The 17,740-nt window shown below is 40.3% G+C and overlaps 1 protein-coding gene across 1 annotated transcript in view; it reads left to right on the top strand.

Moving 5' to 3' along the window:
* Window positions 1-17,740, top strand: part of IGF2R (insulin like growth factor 2 receptor) — a 138,567-nt gene that overhangs the window by 38,266 nt on the left and 82,561 nt on the right. The window contains exons 3-5 of the mRNA XM_017853516.1: window positions 937-1,061; window positions 2,618-2,716; window positions 15,920-16,052. Of these exons, the coding sequence (XP_017709005.1) occupies window positions 937-1,061; window positions 2,618-2,716; window positions 15,920-16,052 (357 nt within the window). The remainder of the gene's footprint in view (window positions 1-936; window positions 1,062-2,617; window positions 2,717-15,919; window positions 16,053-17,740) is intronic.

The raw sequence follows: 17,740 nt of genomic DNA, 5'->3' as shown, positions 1-17,740 counted from the left end.
ACTAATACTCATAATACTTAATGATCTAAAAAAAAATCACAAAAAATACCATGTTTTAAGAAAGTTTACAAGTTTGTGTTGGGCTGCATTCAAAGCCATTCTGGGCTGTATGTGGCCCACGGGCCACGGGTTGGACAAGCTTGTGTTTAGAGTTGGTTTTTGTACCCAGTACTGGATAGGGATCCAGTTTTATCTTTTTCCATATGGATAACCATGTTGTTTCCAGTTCTGTTTTTATTTCCCGTTCTGCTTATTGAACAGCTTCCTCTTTTCCCTGATCTATTACTTCTGTCATAATCAAAGTTTAATTCACATTTGTGTCTCTATGCTCTCTCTTCTAGTCAGTTGGTCTCTATTCTAGTCTTCTCATCAGTTTATTCCTATGCCAACCCCATCATATTGATTTTTACATAGACTTTTTATTCTGGATTGTTATAGTAATATCCCAGACAAACAGAGATGTGGTCACTGTACTTATGGGCCTTTCTAGAGAATGTTGATTTTGTAGCATATATGATGGGAAGTATTGAAAAATTTCAGTGGCTGAGTTATATATTCTGATTTGTGTTTTTGAAGATCACACTGGTGCAAGATGGATGAGGAAGTGAGGCTGGTGAGGGATCAGACTAGTCTGGAGGCAGGGGAGCAGTTTGGTAGCCAGTGCTGGAGCGCAGGTAGTGGCTTTAGCGGGAGTAGAGGTGGAGAAATGGGGACAGATTGATGGGCGTATAGCTGTGGACCTTTCTGATGTATGGAAAGCAGCAGACAAGGTAAAGATGGCACTCCTGAGATGGAAAATTTTGGGAAAGGAAAGTTTTATAAATTTATAAGCTATCAGATAAATTACAATGCTACTTTTAATTTGCTTTTTCTTGGAAATAGCTGTTTGGTTATGTGTATTTTATAGCCTGTTCACTCTTTTTTCTCTCCAAATAGGTGACTCTGTTTTGAGAAGTGCAACCAGATCTCTCCTGGAATTCAACACAACAGTGAGCTGTGACTGGCCAGGCACAAATCACAGAGTCCAGAGCAGCATTGCCTTCCTGTGTGGGAAAACCCTGGTGAGTCCACACAGACACTTGATATATTTCTTTAAAAAAAAAAAAAAATGTCTGCCCCTTGGTATTCTGGCTGTAGAGGTATTCCAGGAAGAATCGGTAAGCAAACTTAGAAACACAAATAAGAAAAACCCTACCAAATCACCATCACCATCAAGAACCAATAAGTAAACAAATTCTAAACTTGTTACAACTTTTAAGTAAAACATGGACCACGTCTTTTGTAAAACTACAATTAAGTGTGATTAGTGTGGTAAAAATCAGTGCACTGTTTAATGTTTACGTTACAGGCATAATTTTTTTTTTCTAAAACCTCTTCTCCTAGCATTTCATTTTGATCGGTTTTAGAGCAGCGTATTTAGTTTTTTTAAAAATACTTTTCTTTCCTCATTTATATTAAATTAGAGATAGCCACATCTGTTTAGGAGAAGCCTTGGCCCGTGGGTATGAGGTTCTCAAGTTTTTTGGATATTACCTGCTGTTTAAAGAGGACATCATTGTGTAAATTATTATGATTGTTCTTATGGGCAAATTGTATGTAATTTGTTATTTTAATCTTTAGTTTTGGAAAGGAACTTGCAGTAAATAATTGTTTCAGCTCTTGGAGAAGGAATTGGTATACAAATTCTATGAATGTTCTTGAATCAGAGTAAGAACCCAATCTTTAGGAAAGTCAGGTCGAGTGAAACTCTGTGGCTACTAAATTGCTTTAAAATACCATTTTAGAGTTTGGGACTGTGACTATTGCATCTTCAGGTCCACAGTGTCTCATCTGAAGAACTTTGCAAATAAAACTAACGTTGTTAGTTTTGGATCCGCATATGAAGTGCATCGTTGTGCATATTGAGACCTTAAAAAAAAAAAAGAATCTGTATGCAACAGCATTAAATGAGAAGAATTATATTACAGAATAAAATATATAGCTGCTGTTTTAACTTTAATTCCTTTATGAATTCGGTGTTCACCATGCCAGAAATAGAACTGTGAAGGATAACTCCCTAGACTTGCCCGTGGGAGCGTAGAGGCCAGTTCCTGCTGTGCCTGTGTCACCCTGCTATGCTGTGATCGGCCTGTTTGTAGTCCACTCTGGTTGCGGTTAACAGGAGGGGCTGCCTTGGAGGGTGGGCGTCTGGTGGGTGTACTAACTTGATCAGATGCAGATGGACTTCTCATGGGAGCCTTTTCACGGAAAGCATGAGGTCATGTTTCCTGGCTTTGGTTTGCTGGCATTTGCTTAAGAGAACATTTGGAGTTTGAGAGGAGAATGATCGAGGATTTCTTCCCATGAACTCACTCACTGTACTTGCATAGCTGGGGTGGTAGAATGCTTTTGGATTAGTTACACAAAATCCCAACATGATTTTATGAAGCTTTGGTCTTAGAATTTTCAGATTTGGGAACGTCTTGATGACCCTGTTTAACTAAAGCGGTTGCATCCCTTGCCCTTCTTGCTGCTGCTTTCTTTATTTTAGTAGCCTTTACTGCATTCTAATTTTAAAGAAGAATCTTTACAATATGTGGCGTGGTAACTTATTATAATTATTGTTATTTTTTAATAGGGAACTCCTGAATTTGTAACCGCAACAGAATGTGTGCACTACTTTGAGTGGAGGACCACTGCAGCCTGCAAGAAAGACATATTTAAAGCAAAAAAGGAGGTAACATGGGAACTTCAAACTTACATGCTTGTGAAGTATACTCCGGGGAGCTTTACCTTTCAAATACTCATTCTAACCTTTCGGGATGAAAATCTTTTTTAGCTTCAAAATTGCATTTGAGCAGAGATACCATGTGATTTAATTTTTAAAAACTTGTCTGAGTGATTCTTATTTTTAGGACAGGGCATTTAAAATATCACAGGATGTGATTTTTGGTCCAGATTGGAAATAGAATGGCTCATCCGTATAGGGCAAGTTAGTTCTTGGTTTCTGGTGCTGTGCAACTCAGTAAACTAAGTCGCGTGGTTGGGCTTGGGCTTAGAGTATTCACTCTTACCTACAGGGGCCATCTGTTTCTGACACGGACTGCTTCATCTTCCTTTGCACCTGGTGTTCCACCTGTGTTGCACCCTGCTCTGATAAGTCTCCTTTACCTGTTTGCATTGTGTAATCTGTCTGTCCCTCTCCTCAGCCTTGGGATGACTTTTGGCTGCAATGTGAGTCCAGGCCAGGTGCCCCTTAAATTCCTTTCCAGCTGACCTCAGAGACTAGGTTTCTAGGTTACTGTTATTGTTACGTCCACTCCTTGTTATTTGAACACAGCATTCCTTGGTCAAGACATCCTTCTTGGGTGAGTGTATGTATATATATCTGTATACGTACACACCGACCTATATGTATTTATTATGTGCAACATGATGTTTTGAAATTGAGAAATGGCTACATTGAGCTAATTACATATGCATTACCTCACATACTTCCTTTTTTTGTTGTGAGGACACTTAAAATCTACTTTCTTAGTAATATGCAAGAATAAATTACATTGTTATTAACTGTGGTTGTGGTGGTGTTTAATGGATCTCTCGGGCAGGCCATTCTTGTTGGCTGATGAAATGTCCTCTTCCCCAGCCTGGACTCCCTGATGTTGCACTGCTACTTGATTCTCCCTGGTCCTGGGGAAGAGCAGACTGTGTTCCTTCTGCCGCTTCTCCATGCCCACCACCTGAGATCCTAAAGGGAGTTTTCTGTTCTCACCTTGATCACAATCTTAATTAATTATCTCGCTTTTCTCTATTACTTTCTGTTTTTAAGAATTTTCAAAGGTTTTAAGGATTCAGGAACTAATGAATAGTCATAATCAATAATTTTACTGGTGGCCTAATACCATGCAGTTTAATAAGGCAAAAGAAATGTTTATTTAAAACATTAATTCAGATGAAATTATGAATAATAAATCACTGATTTTTTCAGATACGATCATCTATGACGGGAAAGACAGTTTCATATGGAAGTGGAAGTGGTAAAATACTGCCTCCCAGAAAAACCATAAGGAGCATTCAATAAAAAAAAACAAAAGTTTAAAGTGGAAAGAATTAAGGCTGATATTTAGGAGGTAGTGTCAGAGGTAAACTTTATTTAAAAACTTAGGTGCAGCTGTTAGATGACATACTGTTAGTGGTAGGAAAAGCATCTCAAAACAGACATCTGCTTGGGGGTTGAGGGTGAGGGTGGGAGCAGTGTGTTCATTCTTGCAGTGCTATAAAGAAACACCTGAGACTGGGTAATTTATAAAGAAAAGGGGTGTAATTGGCTCACAGTTCTGCAGGCTGTACAGGAAGCATGGCAGCATCTGCTTCTGGAGAGGCGTCAGGAAACTTACAGTCATGGCAGAAGGCAAAGGAGTATCGAGCACCTCACACGGCCAGAGCCTGAGGAAGAGAGTGGGAGCAGGAGGTGCCACCCACTTTTAAATGACCAGATCTCACGAGAACTCACTCACTATCATGAGAACAGCAAGGAGGGGAAGATGGAATCTGCCCCTATGATCCAGTCACCTCACCAGGCCCCACCTCCAATGTTGAGGATTACAATTTGACACGAGATTTGGGCAGGGACCCACAGTTATCCTGGGATTACAGACATGAGCCACCACACCACCATGCCTGGCTAATTTTATTTATATGTGTGTGTGTGTGTGTGTGTGTGTGTGTGTGTGTTTTTTTTTTTTTTAGTAGATACTGGGTTTCTCCTTGTTGGTCAGGCTGGTCTTGAACTCCTGTCCTCAGGTGATCTGCCTGCCTCGGCCTCCCAAAGTGCTGAGATTACAGGAGTGAGCCACCACGCCCAGCCCCACACACAGTCATCCTCAAGTGTCCAGTTGGTCGGATCTGAGTTGCTTCCTGTGGGAGGTGGAGGCGACAGCAGTGCCCTGTGCTCTCCTGTTAGACCCCAGACTTCTCAGTCCCACAGATACTCTCCTGGGCTCTGATTTTCCAATCTGATCATGATACCCTTTGTTTTGTTTTATTTTTTGTTTTATCTGAGTGTACCTCTTACCTCACGTTGCTGAATTGACAGTTATGTCTTCTACCACCTAGGAAAAAATTGCTTTCCAAAATGAATAGCAGTTTGTTTTCTATGGGTCAGAAATCACCAACTACAGCCCATGGTTCAAAGCCTGCCCTGGTTCTTTTTTTGTACAAGCCCAGGACTAAGAATGGTTTTCACATTTTTACAGGATTGTTACAAGACAAAGAGGAATATGCCACAGAGACCTATGTGACCAACAAAACCCAAAATGTAGATAGCACGTGGCCCTTTGTAAAAGAAAGTGTGCTGATCTGTGTTCTCAATAGTTGTTGGGGTGGAAGTAGGGAGGTATAGTCTGTGTTTTTCTCAAAACAATGACATGTAATTTCTCTTAGAAGCAGATTGAAGATGCATGAGAAACGTTTGTAATTTGTACTCTCTTATCTCTTCAGGTGTAGTTGGCATCTGGGGCTTTATTCATTGAGTTTTCATTTATTGAGAGCCTATTGTGAGCTAAGCAGTAGGAATTTTGTTAAATTTTGGAATGCTTTCAGGGAGCCTATAGACTAATGGTGTGGAGGACGTACTCATATTCACTAACTTGTTTTTTTTGTCTTAAGATAGATTAAATGGAAAGAACTGAAAAGCATAATGACTGCTAAAAATGTAGTACTGTCACTGTTAGCAAATCTTAATAAAGCGTATGCCCTTTTTTCTGTTTTCAGTTTGATTTGATTACATCTTACAGGCTATGGTATGATAACTTTAAAACATATTGAAGGTTTATGTACTTATAAAACACTCATTCCCTAAAGAAGAAAAAATCTCAGTTTGGTTTAGTGTCAGTGTAGTCTTGCTTTCTACACCTTACTAATATCTCATTTATTTATTCGTTTTGCTCTGTCACATTTAGAATGATTTTGATGGACAAAAATCTTGGTAGTTCCAAACAGCACCTTTAAAACTATTGTTATAGTTTGTTCAGTGGATTCTGGTAGGGGCTTTAAGATAATTATTTCTTTAAAGCATTGTGTAAATATACCTCCCACCTTAGTGCCCTTGGGAACAGACAAAATTCAGAACTGGCCTGCTCGCAGTCTTACCAGGGTTATAAAAGTAAGATTATTATATATAAAACAGCATTAACTCAATGTGTGGTGTGTTGCAGCTGGCAAACAACCTCGCTCCCCAGGCTGCTAAATTCGTGGTCTTATGAATGTCTCCTTTGCTGTGTTTGCTGTAGCAGGAAGTGGGAGGACGTTCCCCAGTAGCCTTGACTGTTTTTCCGATGCACATTCCAATTTTGTGGAGTGCTGTGTGAGGCATGTCTTTTCTTCCCTCCTGGAGTAGGGAGACAGCCAGAAGTTGCTACCTGCCCCGTACAGGGTGCTTGCAGATCTTGCTGACTTGGAATCCTCTAAGTGTCTTGATGAAATGGAGCTATTTTCAGAACGAAGAGTTCTTTCATTTTCCCTTCGTGCCATATGCCATCTTGCTCCCTTTTCTATCGTAGGCTTTTATTTTGCTGGTTAGAGAGTTGCATCTTGTCTTGCATCCTACCCAGTCCACTGACTCACTCCCCTCTTAGGTTAATGTTTTCGTATAATCTTGCTGTGGGATGACAAGCTTTAGATTTGCAGGATAATAGGCACTTGTGGCTTTTTACTGTAACCCAATTATAGTCTGTGACAATAATTTTCTTTTATTTTCATTGCCTTTCTGCGTGAATGTGGTGGTAGGCTTAAGCTCCATGTGCTGGTACCCTGTGAGCTCTAGAGGTTCTAACCTCCTCCATTATTAGTAGAAACACTTAGGTGTCTGGGAAGTATTTTAGGCGACAGGCGACTTTGCTTTGAGGATATGGTCGAAATGAGCTCGAGTGCCTTTGAGGCTGTGAGTAGGTGTAGGTCGTTTGATTCACTCTATTAGCTCTCTGTGAATCTCTGACAGCAGGACTGGAGAAAAAGGTTAGTGGGTTAGAGCGTTCCTGCAGATTTGATAGCCTATTTCTAAGAGAAATTTGAAAGCTAAATATTAAGCAGTTAACTTAATAAATAGACCTGTCTGTGAATAGCTTCAGTCTAAGAAATAAAATTTTGGGAAATTTATCCACAGAAAATAATAAAACTATCTACTTTGAAATGATGGCAGAGAACACGAGTTTTTAGAATATTCTTTGGAAGAGGTAATTGAAATGATGCCAGTGTGTTATTGTTATTTTGGAAATAAAACTTACAGGAATGTTTCACATAGTCATGGTTCACTTGGTGACCAGGGCCTTTTTTACCCTGGGTGGGGATTCGTCTTTGGCTTGAGTTCTTGCTGTGATGTGGAAGTTGGGTGCCTCTGCTTCATGAAACTGTACCGCAGAGGTGTGGACTCAGAGCCATGGTTTCTGTCCTGGGCAGGGAGTTTTGCAGCCTGGGGCAGTTTCACCATCCGAGCACAGACCCTGATATAGTTTGGATTTTGTCCCTTCCCAAATCTCACGTTGAATTTTAATCCCTAATGTTGGAGGTGGGGCCTGGTGGAAGGTGATTAAATCATGGGGGTACGTCGTGAGTGGTTTAGCACCATCCACTCGGTGCTGTCCTCGTGATAGTGAGTGAATTCTCATGAGATCTGTTTGTTTGAAACTTTCCGGTTGTTTCACTCTCACTCTCTTGTTCTTGCTTTTGCTGTGTGATATGCTTGCTCCCACTTCACCTTCTGCTGTGAGTAAAAGCTTTTTGAGGCTTCTCCAGAAGCCGAGCTATGCTTCCTGTACAACCTGCAGAACTATGAGCCAGTTAAACTTCTTTTCTTTATATATTACCCAGTCTCAGGCATTTATAGCACTGCAAAAACAACCTAATACAGACTGCTTGGGACTGGGCTGGCTTTTTTGGCCTGCAGCCAGTGATGGGACACAGGTGGGAGACTCACTGAGTTAAGGGCAGTAGAACTTGGTGGGTCCTGCTATTGCCTGTTATACTGTGGAGCTCAGGCTGCACCTCTTCTTACCATGTAGGCTCTTTGATGTAGTAGAGGCGCCTCTGTCCCTCCCTAGAATGTTGCCCTGGAGGCCCGGTGATCACCACTGGGGCCGGTGCTTGTCTCAGCTCTTGGAGAGCCTGAATATGTGCTTGCCTGACCCAGCTCCACCCAGCTTTCCTTCCTTAACCTGCCTTGCTGGCAGAACACAAGATAGCGATGCTTAGGTGTCGCATGGCCCCACCCATTGTCTGGGACATGGGAGTAGTCTCCTCATTAACAAAGGCCAAGCATAAATCCTGTTGCCACCACTGCAGCTGCCTCTTTCCTGCAAGTACCACTCCTGGCCAGGAGGTGAACTTGCATAGCCCATCTGCTGACACAACTGTGTACACAATTGCACAGTGCTACGGCAGGAGACAAGCTTTGCATGACCTCAGTTACCATCATCCCTCACCACACCCTGGCTACTCAGAAGGCCTTGAGCCTGCTCCCGGCCTGGTATATTACTACTACAACTGATATATGAGAAAGTCACCACACAAAGCCTATCTATAACCAAGGAATTCAAACAGAGTCTTTGCCACCGAAAGCATCCAGAAGCAAAGCCAAATAAAACTATGCACCATACATTATAGTCACATTCTCAAGGCAGGGGGGAACCCTCTAGTCAAAGCAAAAGAAAATTCAAACCAAAAAGTGACGGTTTCTTTAGATGAGAAGGAACCAGGGTAACAATTCTGGAAATATGAAAAAACAGGGTGTTGCAACACCCTGAAGGATCATATTAATCCTCCAGAAACAGATCCGAACCAAAGTGAAATGCTTGAAATACTAGATAAAGAATTCAAAATATTAATTTTAAAGAAGCTTAATGAGATACATGAGAAAGTTGAAAACCAATACACAGAAATCAGAATATCAACCCAGGATATAAATGAGAAATTTACCAAAGAGATATTTAAAAAAAATCAAATAGAATTTCTAGAAATGAAAAATGTATTATGGGAATTATAAAATACAGTTGAAAGCTTCCACTGTAGACTAGACGAAGCAGAAGGAAGAATCTCAGAACTTGAAGACAGGTCTTTTGAATTAATCCAATCAGACAAAAACAAAGATTCAGAGGAAGGGAACAAAGTGTTTGAGAAGTGTGGGACTACATGAAACATCCAAACCTATGAAGTATAGGTATTACTAAGCGAGAATAACAAAGTCTGGAAAACGTATTTGAGGAAGTAATTGATGTAAACTACTTTAGTCTAGCAGGAGATCCAGACCTCCAAATATAAGAAGCTCAACAAATTCTAAGGAAATATGTTGCAAGAAGGACTTCACCACAACATATAGCCATCGACTGTATGAGGTCAACGTGAAGGAAAAAATCCTATCCACGAGAAAATTATCTAATCACCTACAAAGGAAACCCCATCCAACTAAATAGGGGACTTCTCAGGAGAAACTTATAAGCCAGAGAGATTGGGTTTCTGTTTTCAAGGTGCTTAAGGAAAAAAAAACTGTCAACCCTGAATTTTGTATCCTGCCAGAATAAGTTTCATGTATGAAGGAAAAATAAAGTCTTTCCCAGATATACAAATGCTGAGGGAATTTGTCAGTACTAGATGGGCCATACAAGAAATGCCCAAAGGAGGTCTATACAGGGAAACAAAAGTTTGATACTTGTTATCATAAAAACACACAAAAGTATAAACACTCTTATAAAACAGTTATGCAAACAAGACCACAAAGCAACTAGGAAACAGCATTATGACAGGAATAAAACCTCATATTAATATTAACTTTGAATGTACATGGATTAAATGCTCCACATAAAAGATACAGATTGGCAGAATGGATTAAAAAAAAAAAAAACAAAAAACTCAAAAAACAGAATCCACCCATATGCTGCTTACAAGAAAGCCAACTAATTGGTAAGACATAGACTGAAGCTAAAGGGATGGAAAAAGATATTCCAGGCAAATGGAAATCAAAAGCAAGCAGGGAGACCTATACTTAGATAAAACTGACTTTAAATCAACAACAGTAAAAAAAAGAGAAAGATGGTCATTATATGATAAAGAGATTATTCGACAAGATGTAACAATCTTAAGTATATATGTACCTAACTCTAGAGCACCAAGAATCATAAAACAACTACTAGTAGACTTAAGGAAAGAAATGAACAGCAATACCATAATAGAATTCAATCATTGAGAGAGAAAATCAACAGACACTGGACTTGAATTGGATTCAGGACCACGTAGACCTGACAGACATTTATAGAACATTCTACTCACAACCACAGAACATATATATTCTTCTCATCCGTGCATGGACCGTTTTTCGAGATGGACCATATGTCACACCAAAAAACAAGTCTCAATAAATTGAAACAAAACCAAAATGACACCAAGTATCTTCTCAGACCACAGTGGAATAAAACTAGAAATCAATTCCCAGAGGAACTCTCATAACTATGCAAATAATTGGAAATTAAATAGCCTGCTTCTGAATGAATTTTGCGTCAACAATGCAATTAAGATGGAAATTTAAAAAAATTGAAACCAGTGAAAATGGATACACAACATAAAACCTCTGGGATACAGCAAAAGCAGGGCTAAGTGGGAAATTTGTGGTGTTAAATGTCTACATCAAAAATATAGATCACAGATTAACAACCTAATATCACATTGCAAGGAACTAGAAAAAAAGAAAAAAGAAAAAACCAAATTGAAACCTAGCAGAACAGAAGTAACAAATATCAAAGCAGAACTAAATGAAATGGAGAACAAAACATGCAGTACAAAGGATCAACAAAATGAGAAATTGGTTCTTTGGAAAGATAATGTTCATAGAATGCTGGTCAGATTAACCAAGAAGAGAGAGGATTCAATCAGAAATAAGAAAGTAGACATTACAGCTGATACCACAAAAAAATCATCAGAGACTACTATGAACATCTGTGGACTCACAACCAAGAATTTAGAGGAAATGTATACATTCCTGGAAACATTCAACTTCTTGAGATTCAACCAGGAAGAAATAGAAATTCCAAAAAGACCAATAACAAGTATTGGAACTGGATCAGTAATTAAAAAAAAAAAATCCTCCCAACAAAAAAAGCCCAGTACCAGACAGATTGACAGCTGAATTCTACCAGAGGCATAGGGAAGAACTGGTATAAATCCTACTGAAACTGTTGCCAAAAATCAGAGGCGGCAATCCTCCCTAACTCGTTCTTTGAAGCCAATATTATCCTGAAAACCAAAGCCAAACAAGCACACAGGAAAAAAAGAAAACTATAGATCAATATCTATGATAAACACAGATTCAAAAATCTCAACAAAATACTAGCAAACTGAATATAACAGCACTTCAGAAAAATAATGCATCACGGTCAAGTGGGTTTTATTCCAGGGTTGCAAGGATGGTTCAGTGTATGCAAATCAATAAATGCGATTCACCATTTAAACAATTAAAAACAAAAAATGTATGACCATCTCAGGAGATACAGAAAAAGCATTTGATGAAATTCAACATCTCTTAATGAAAAAAACACTCAAAAAGTTATTAGAAGTGACATACCCCAGAATAATAAAAGGCATATATGACACAACCACAGCCAGCATCATACTGAACAGGGAAAAGTTGAAAGCATTTCCCCTAAGAAGTGGAACAAGACAACGATGCCCACTTTTTTATCTCTCCTATTCAACATAGTACTGGAAGTTCTAGCTAGAGCAGTCAGGCAAGAGAAAGAAAAGGCATCCAGATCAGAAAATAGAAAGTCAACGTGTCTATGTGTGCTGATGATATGATCTTATACCTAGAAAACTCTGAAGATTCCTCCAAAAGTCTCTTAGATTTGATACATGAATTCAGTAGTTTTAGGATACAGAGTCATTGTACAAGAATCAATAACATTTCTACACACCAATAATGATCAAGCTGAGAATCAAATTAAGAACTCAATCCCATTTATAATTGCTAAAAAAAAAACCCACTAGAAATACATTTAACCAAGGAGGTGAAAAATCTCTACAAGGAAAACTGTAAAACACTGATGAAAGAAATTGTAGATAGCACAAACAAATGGGAAAACATCCGTGCTCATGGATTGGAAAAATCAATGTCATTAAGATGATTATGTTGCCAAAAACAATCCACAGATTCAATGCAATTCCTATCAAAATGCCAACATCATTTTTTACAGAATTAGAAAAAAGTCCTAAACTTCAAGTGGTTCCCCCAAAAAAGTCTTAATAGCCAAACCAATCTTAAGGAAAATGAACAAAGCTAGAGGCATCACATTACCTGACTTCAGATTATACTGGAGGGCTATAGTAATCAAAACAGCTAGGACTGATATAAAAATAGACACACAGATCAGTGGAACAGAATAGAAAACCCAGAGTCAATGCTACATACTTAAAACCAACTGATCTTTGACACAGTTGACAAAAACATACACTGGGGAAAGGACACCCCTATTTAGTAAATGGTTCTGGGAAAACTGGACAGCCATATGCAGAAGAATGAAACTGGACCCCTGTCTCTTCACCACATTTTAAAATTAACTCAGGTTGGATTAACGACTTGAATGCAAGGCCTGCCTGAAACTATAAAATTCCCAGAAGAAAACCCAGGAAAAACTCTCTCGGATCTTCGCCTAGGCAGAGAATTCATGACTAAGACTTCAAAAGCAAATGCAACAAAAATAAAAATAGACAAATGGACTTTACTAAACTTGAAAACTTCTGCACAGCAAAATATATAGTCAGCAAAGTGAACAGACAACATACAAAATGGCCACAAGTGTTTTTAAACTATACATCCAACAAAGGATTGATATCCAGAATCTACAAAGAACGCAGACAACTCAACAAGAAAAACCACAGTCCCATTAAAAAGTGAGCAAAGGACATGAACAAACATTTCTCTAAAGAAGACACAAATGGCCAAGAATCTCCTAAACATGCTACACATCACTAATCATCAGAGAAATACAAATCATTATAAAACCACAATGAGATACCATCTTATACCAGTCAAATATGGCAATTATTAAAAAGTCAAAAAACAACAGATGTTGGCAAAGTTGCAGACAAAAAGAGAACACTTACACACTGTTGGTAGGAATGTAAATTAGAATGACCTTTATGGAAAATAGTATGGAAATTAATCAAAGAACTAAAAGTAGAACTACCATTTGACCCAGCAATCTCACTACTGGGTGTCTACACAAAGTAAAAGAAATCTCTGTATCAAAAAGATACCTGCACTTATTTGTTTATTGTGGCACTATTCACAGTAGCAAAGGTATGGAATAAACGTAACTGCCCGCCAACGGATGACTAGGTAAAGAACACACACACACACACACACACACACACACACACACACACACGTATATCATGGAATACCACTCAGCCATAAGACAGAATGAAATCCTGTGTTTTGGAGTAATATTGATGGAACTTGAGGCCATTATCTTGAGTGAAATAACTTAGTCAAACACCACATATTCTCACTTATAAGTGGGAACTAAATAATACATACATATGGACACAGAGACTGGAATAATAAATATTGGAGCTTCAGAAAGGTGAGAGGGTGGGAGGGCAGTGAGGGATGAGAAATGAGAAATTCCCTAATGAGTACAAGGTACAGTATTCCCGTGCTGGTTACACTAAAAGCACAGACCTCACCACTGTGCAATATCCATGTAATACAACTGCACTTGTTCCTCCTGAGTCTGTGTAAAACAAACGAAGAAAGAGGCACTCTCTTAAAGCACAGGGTCTTGTCAACTCTAACAATGGGGTTTCTTGATGTTTTTTAAAATAAAAAGACCATTAGTTCATAGGTACGAGAGACTGGTCATAAATTAGAACCAAGTAAGGATGGATTGAAATACCCAGAGGAGGAACTCGTCTTTACAGTTTATGGAACAAATATGGAACAAATATTTACTGAGCTCCTGCTGTGTTCGAGGCATCATTGTTAGCCTGCAGTGACAAACCCTTGACCTCGAGGAGCCTCTATTCTAGTGGGAGGAAAATGACAAAACTCAACAGATGACAGTACCTAATATCATACATCACAGTGCTGTGAACAAAAGTGACGCTGAGTGCGGGAGACAGAGAGGTGGAGAGTGCTGTTTTAGGTAAAGGTGTCAGAAGAGGCCTCGCTAAGGGTGGTGTTTCATCAGAGACGGGAATGAAGTGAGGGAAAGAGCCATGTGTGTATTGGGGGAAGCACATCTCAGGCAGAGAGGACTTGTAGTTTCAGGAGGGCAGAGTTGCATCAAGAGGTGAGTGTGGCTGTGTGGAGTGAGGAGAGTGGTAGGTGAGGGCGGTGTCATGAGGGAGTTTGAGTCTCCTTCTCAGTGTAATGGGAAGCTGCTTTGAACAGGGAGGAGTGTGGCCTGATTTAATTCTGAAGTGCTAATCCTGTGCTTGTGGAGACTTGGGCTGAGGTCGTAGGGCATTGAAGCTGGAATTGGGGGGCCAGTTGAGATACTATTACAGGCAAGAGATTGCAGTGGCTTGGACAGGGTGGCAATGGTGGAGGTAATAAGGGAGTGGATCCAGGATTTAATCTGAAGGGACAACTAGCAGGACTTGCTGATGGTTGGATGTGAGAGAACTTGGTGGTGGGACGGGGTCCTCAAGGTTTTGGCCAAGCAGCTGGTTGAATGATGGTGCCATTTGTTGAGATGAGCAACAGTGGGGGCAACAGTAGGTTTTGGGGGAGAAATCAAAGGCTCATTTTAAATACGTGAAATTTCGGATGGTTTTGTGTATCCAAGTGATGATGATAAACAACAACAATAAATAACACTGATGCCAACCTGCCAGGAGCTGTACCCCAAGCTTCACACACCTTAGCTCACTCAGGCCTTACAGCAGCCCTGTGAAGGAATAACTGCCATTATTCCAGCATGGCACGTGGGGAAACTGAGGCATGGAGGTTACCTTCATTCATGGTTATGCAAAGTGTTCGTGCCAGAGTTTGAACCCCAAGCATTCTGCTTCGAGTCTGTGCTTATAAACATAGCTTCTGCTGTTGTTGGCTGTGGAAGCCTGCAGTTCTGTGGAAAGGTGAAGGCTAGAAACATGAAATTGGGAGTCATTGGCAGACATTTGTAACCATGCACGAGGTCACCAAGGGACTGGGCGTAGACAGGAAAGAGGGCTGCTCGGTAAGCTGTGGCACACCTCTGCATTGAGAGTCAGTTAGAGGGAAGGTGAGAGGTGTTTCCAGGAGGCTGAAAAAGAGCAGGAAGTGGTACAGAAGAAAACCAGGAGCCTGTGGATGCAAGCCACAGGGAGAAGGGGTTTCAGGAGGTGGGGAATGATCAGGAGCATCCAGTGCCATGAGAGACCATGTAACAGGAAGGCAGGACACCAGTGCTGGGCGTGTCAGCAGAGATGTTGTGGGTGACCTGGTAAGCGGGGTTTTGATGGAGTGGAAGACAGCAAGCTGATGTGACTGTGTTCAAGAGAGAATGGAATATAGGAAGAGGAGGAGATGTGTAGGGACAATTGAAGGAATTTTGCTCTAAGTTGCAGAGACATGAGATGATAGCTGAGGGAATGTGGGTACCAGGAAGGACATTTGTGAGGTGGTAGATCTCATGGCATGCTGAGAAAAACGATCTAGTAGAGGGAAAACCTGGCAATGCAAGTGAGAGATGATGGCAGAACAGTCCTCACGTAGCAAAGAAGAGATACTGAAAAGAACGCAGAGGAGCCAAGACATTTATTGACCTTTGCCTGAGTTCTTTTGTTATTAGGGGACACCACAGCGTGATAGTCCCTAAAGAACGAAGAGCAGTGTTGTGTGACATTGGCCATAAGCTTTCCTGATTGATGCAGATGTGTACCGAAGACTCGCTTTTCTCTTCCTCCCTTCCAGGTGCCGTGCTACGTGTTTGATGAAGAGTTGAGGAAGCATGATCTCAATCCTCTGATCAAGCTGAGTGGTGCCTACTTGGTGGATGACTCTGATCCAGACACTTCTCTGTTCATCAATGTTTGTAGAGACATAGGTATGAATCTTTGTGGAGCTGAGGGGGTGGTGGTGAGGGATTTCTTCTGTGGCTTCAATATCTTTGCGCTTCTACCTTTATTTCTGTTTGCACATCCATGTTTCTGATTAGGCCCTCTAAGAAAGCTTTTGTCCCCAAAAATGTTGTCTTTGCACAACCCATCTCTTCTCCCCTAGTAGATTCCATGCCTCCTCCCCAACCCCTGCAGATTCCATCCTAACTGTTGGTCCATTCCATGTAGGTGTTCTCTCAACCAGACACCTTGGGTTTCAGGATTCTACAGTAGTGAGGGTCGGTCTTGTTCTGTGTGTGTGCCTGAATCCCTTGGCTCTGAGTTATGGGCTGGGTAAAAAAGAAAAAGGGATGATCAAGGATTTGGGTACTTGGCCAGGATGCATATTTTGACCCAAACTGACTTGTTCCTGACTTTCTCTGTACTTGCCAGAACTGGTGTGAGAAGCTTTAGCTTAAGCTTTAGAATCTTTGATAAATTAACTAAAGGCCATAAATAAATGGTCTTTACTTAAAAAGGGCCATGAAGAGTTTTACTAAGACTTTGACTAGCCTTCAGCTGGTTTTGCTAAGCCAGGTTTCTAAAACCCAGCTTGATAATTCTCTCAAGGGCTGTGAATTGTTCGTCCTGTAGGCCAGGTCTTGTCTTTCTACAGTGCTAGCCATGAGTAAATTCTGCTGGTGACTAATGAAAAGGTCATTTTTAGTGTTTTTCTTTGTTTTTTATTTCTCAAATAGTACATAATGCTTTGCCCTTAGAAAAGTTTGGAGAAAATTTTAAAAAACTCAATACATGGAAGTATTGCTGGATAACAGATGAGTATTAATTTATAATTATTCATTAAATTGTGCATATACATTATGACTATCTTGTTTGTGTATTGTTTCTAAACAGTTAAAAACAGTAAATATACCCCATTCAGGGCTCACCGAAAGTAACCAGTGATAACTAGATTTTTTTGTGTGTTAGAGTATTACATCTTTCTTTTGTTCTCCAAGGATAACCTTTATTGATTTTTTGGAAAAAGACTAATACAGTCTTTGTCTTAAATGGGTCTGTAACTCAAGTTTGGTTATAAAGTTGATGAGTTGTAGATTATTGAATTCTGAAATAAGATGCTGTTTTGATTTGAAAACCATTTAGGTTTCTGGTCTTTCAACATGTTGCAGATCATCTGAATTTGCTGGGTATTTTCTTACAAAAGTTTTTTCTTTCCAATTTACTGGCAATTTGAGTTGAGCTTGAATGACTTTGATTCATAGTAGAGGTTCCCTAGTTTTTACTCAGACATTCTGCATTCCCAGGAAATTGCCCCAAGTCTCAAATCAAGATTGAATGTGACCTTCAAAACCTTGTGGAGCCGGGCGCGGTGGCTCAAGCCTGTAATCCCAGCACTTTGGGAGGCCGAGACGGGTGGATCGCGAGGTCAGGAGATCGAGACCAACCTAGCTAACACGGCGAAACCCCGTCTCTACTAAAAAATACAAAAAACTAGCCGGGCGAGTTGGCGGGCGCCTGTAGTCCCAGCTACTCGGGAGGAGGAGACAGGAGAATGGTGTGAACCCGGGAGGCGGAGCTTGCAGTGAGCTGAGATCCGCCCCCGGCTCTCCAGCCTGGGCGACAGAGCGAGACACCGTCTCAAACAAAACAAAACAAAACAAAACAAAACAAAACA

This window comes from Rhinopithecus bieti, unplaced genomic scaffold (genome assembly GCF_001698545.2).
Source record: "Rhinopithecus bieti isolate Rb0 unplaced genomic scaffold, ASM169854v2 scaffold_37503, whole genome shotgun sequence".
NCBI classification, from domain to species: domain Eukaryota; kingdom Metazoa; phylum Chordata; class Mammalia; order Primates; family Cercopithecidae; genus Rhinopithecus; species Rhinopithecus bieti.
The sequence above is the reverse complement of the archived record's forward strand: the minus strand, read 5'-3'. Positions and strand labels throughout refer to the sequence as shown.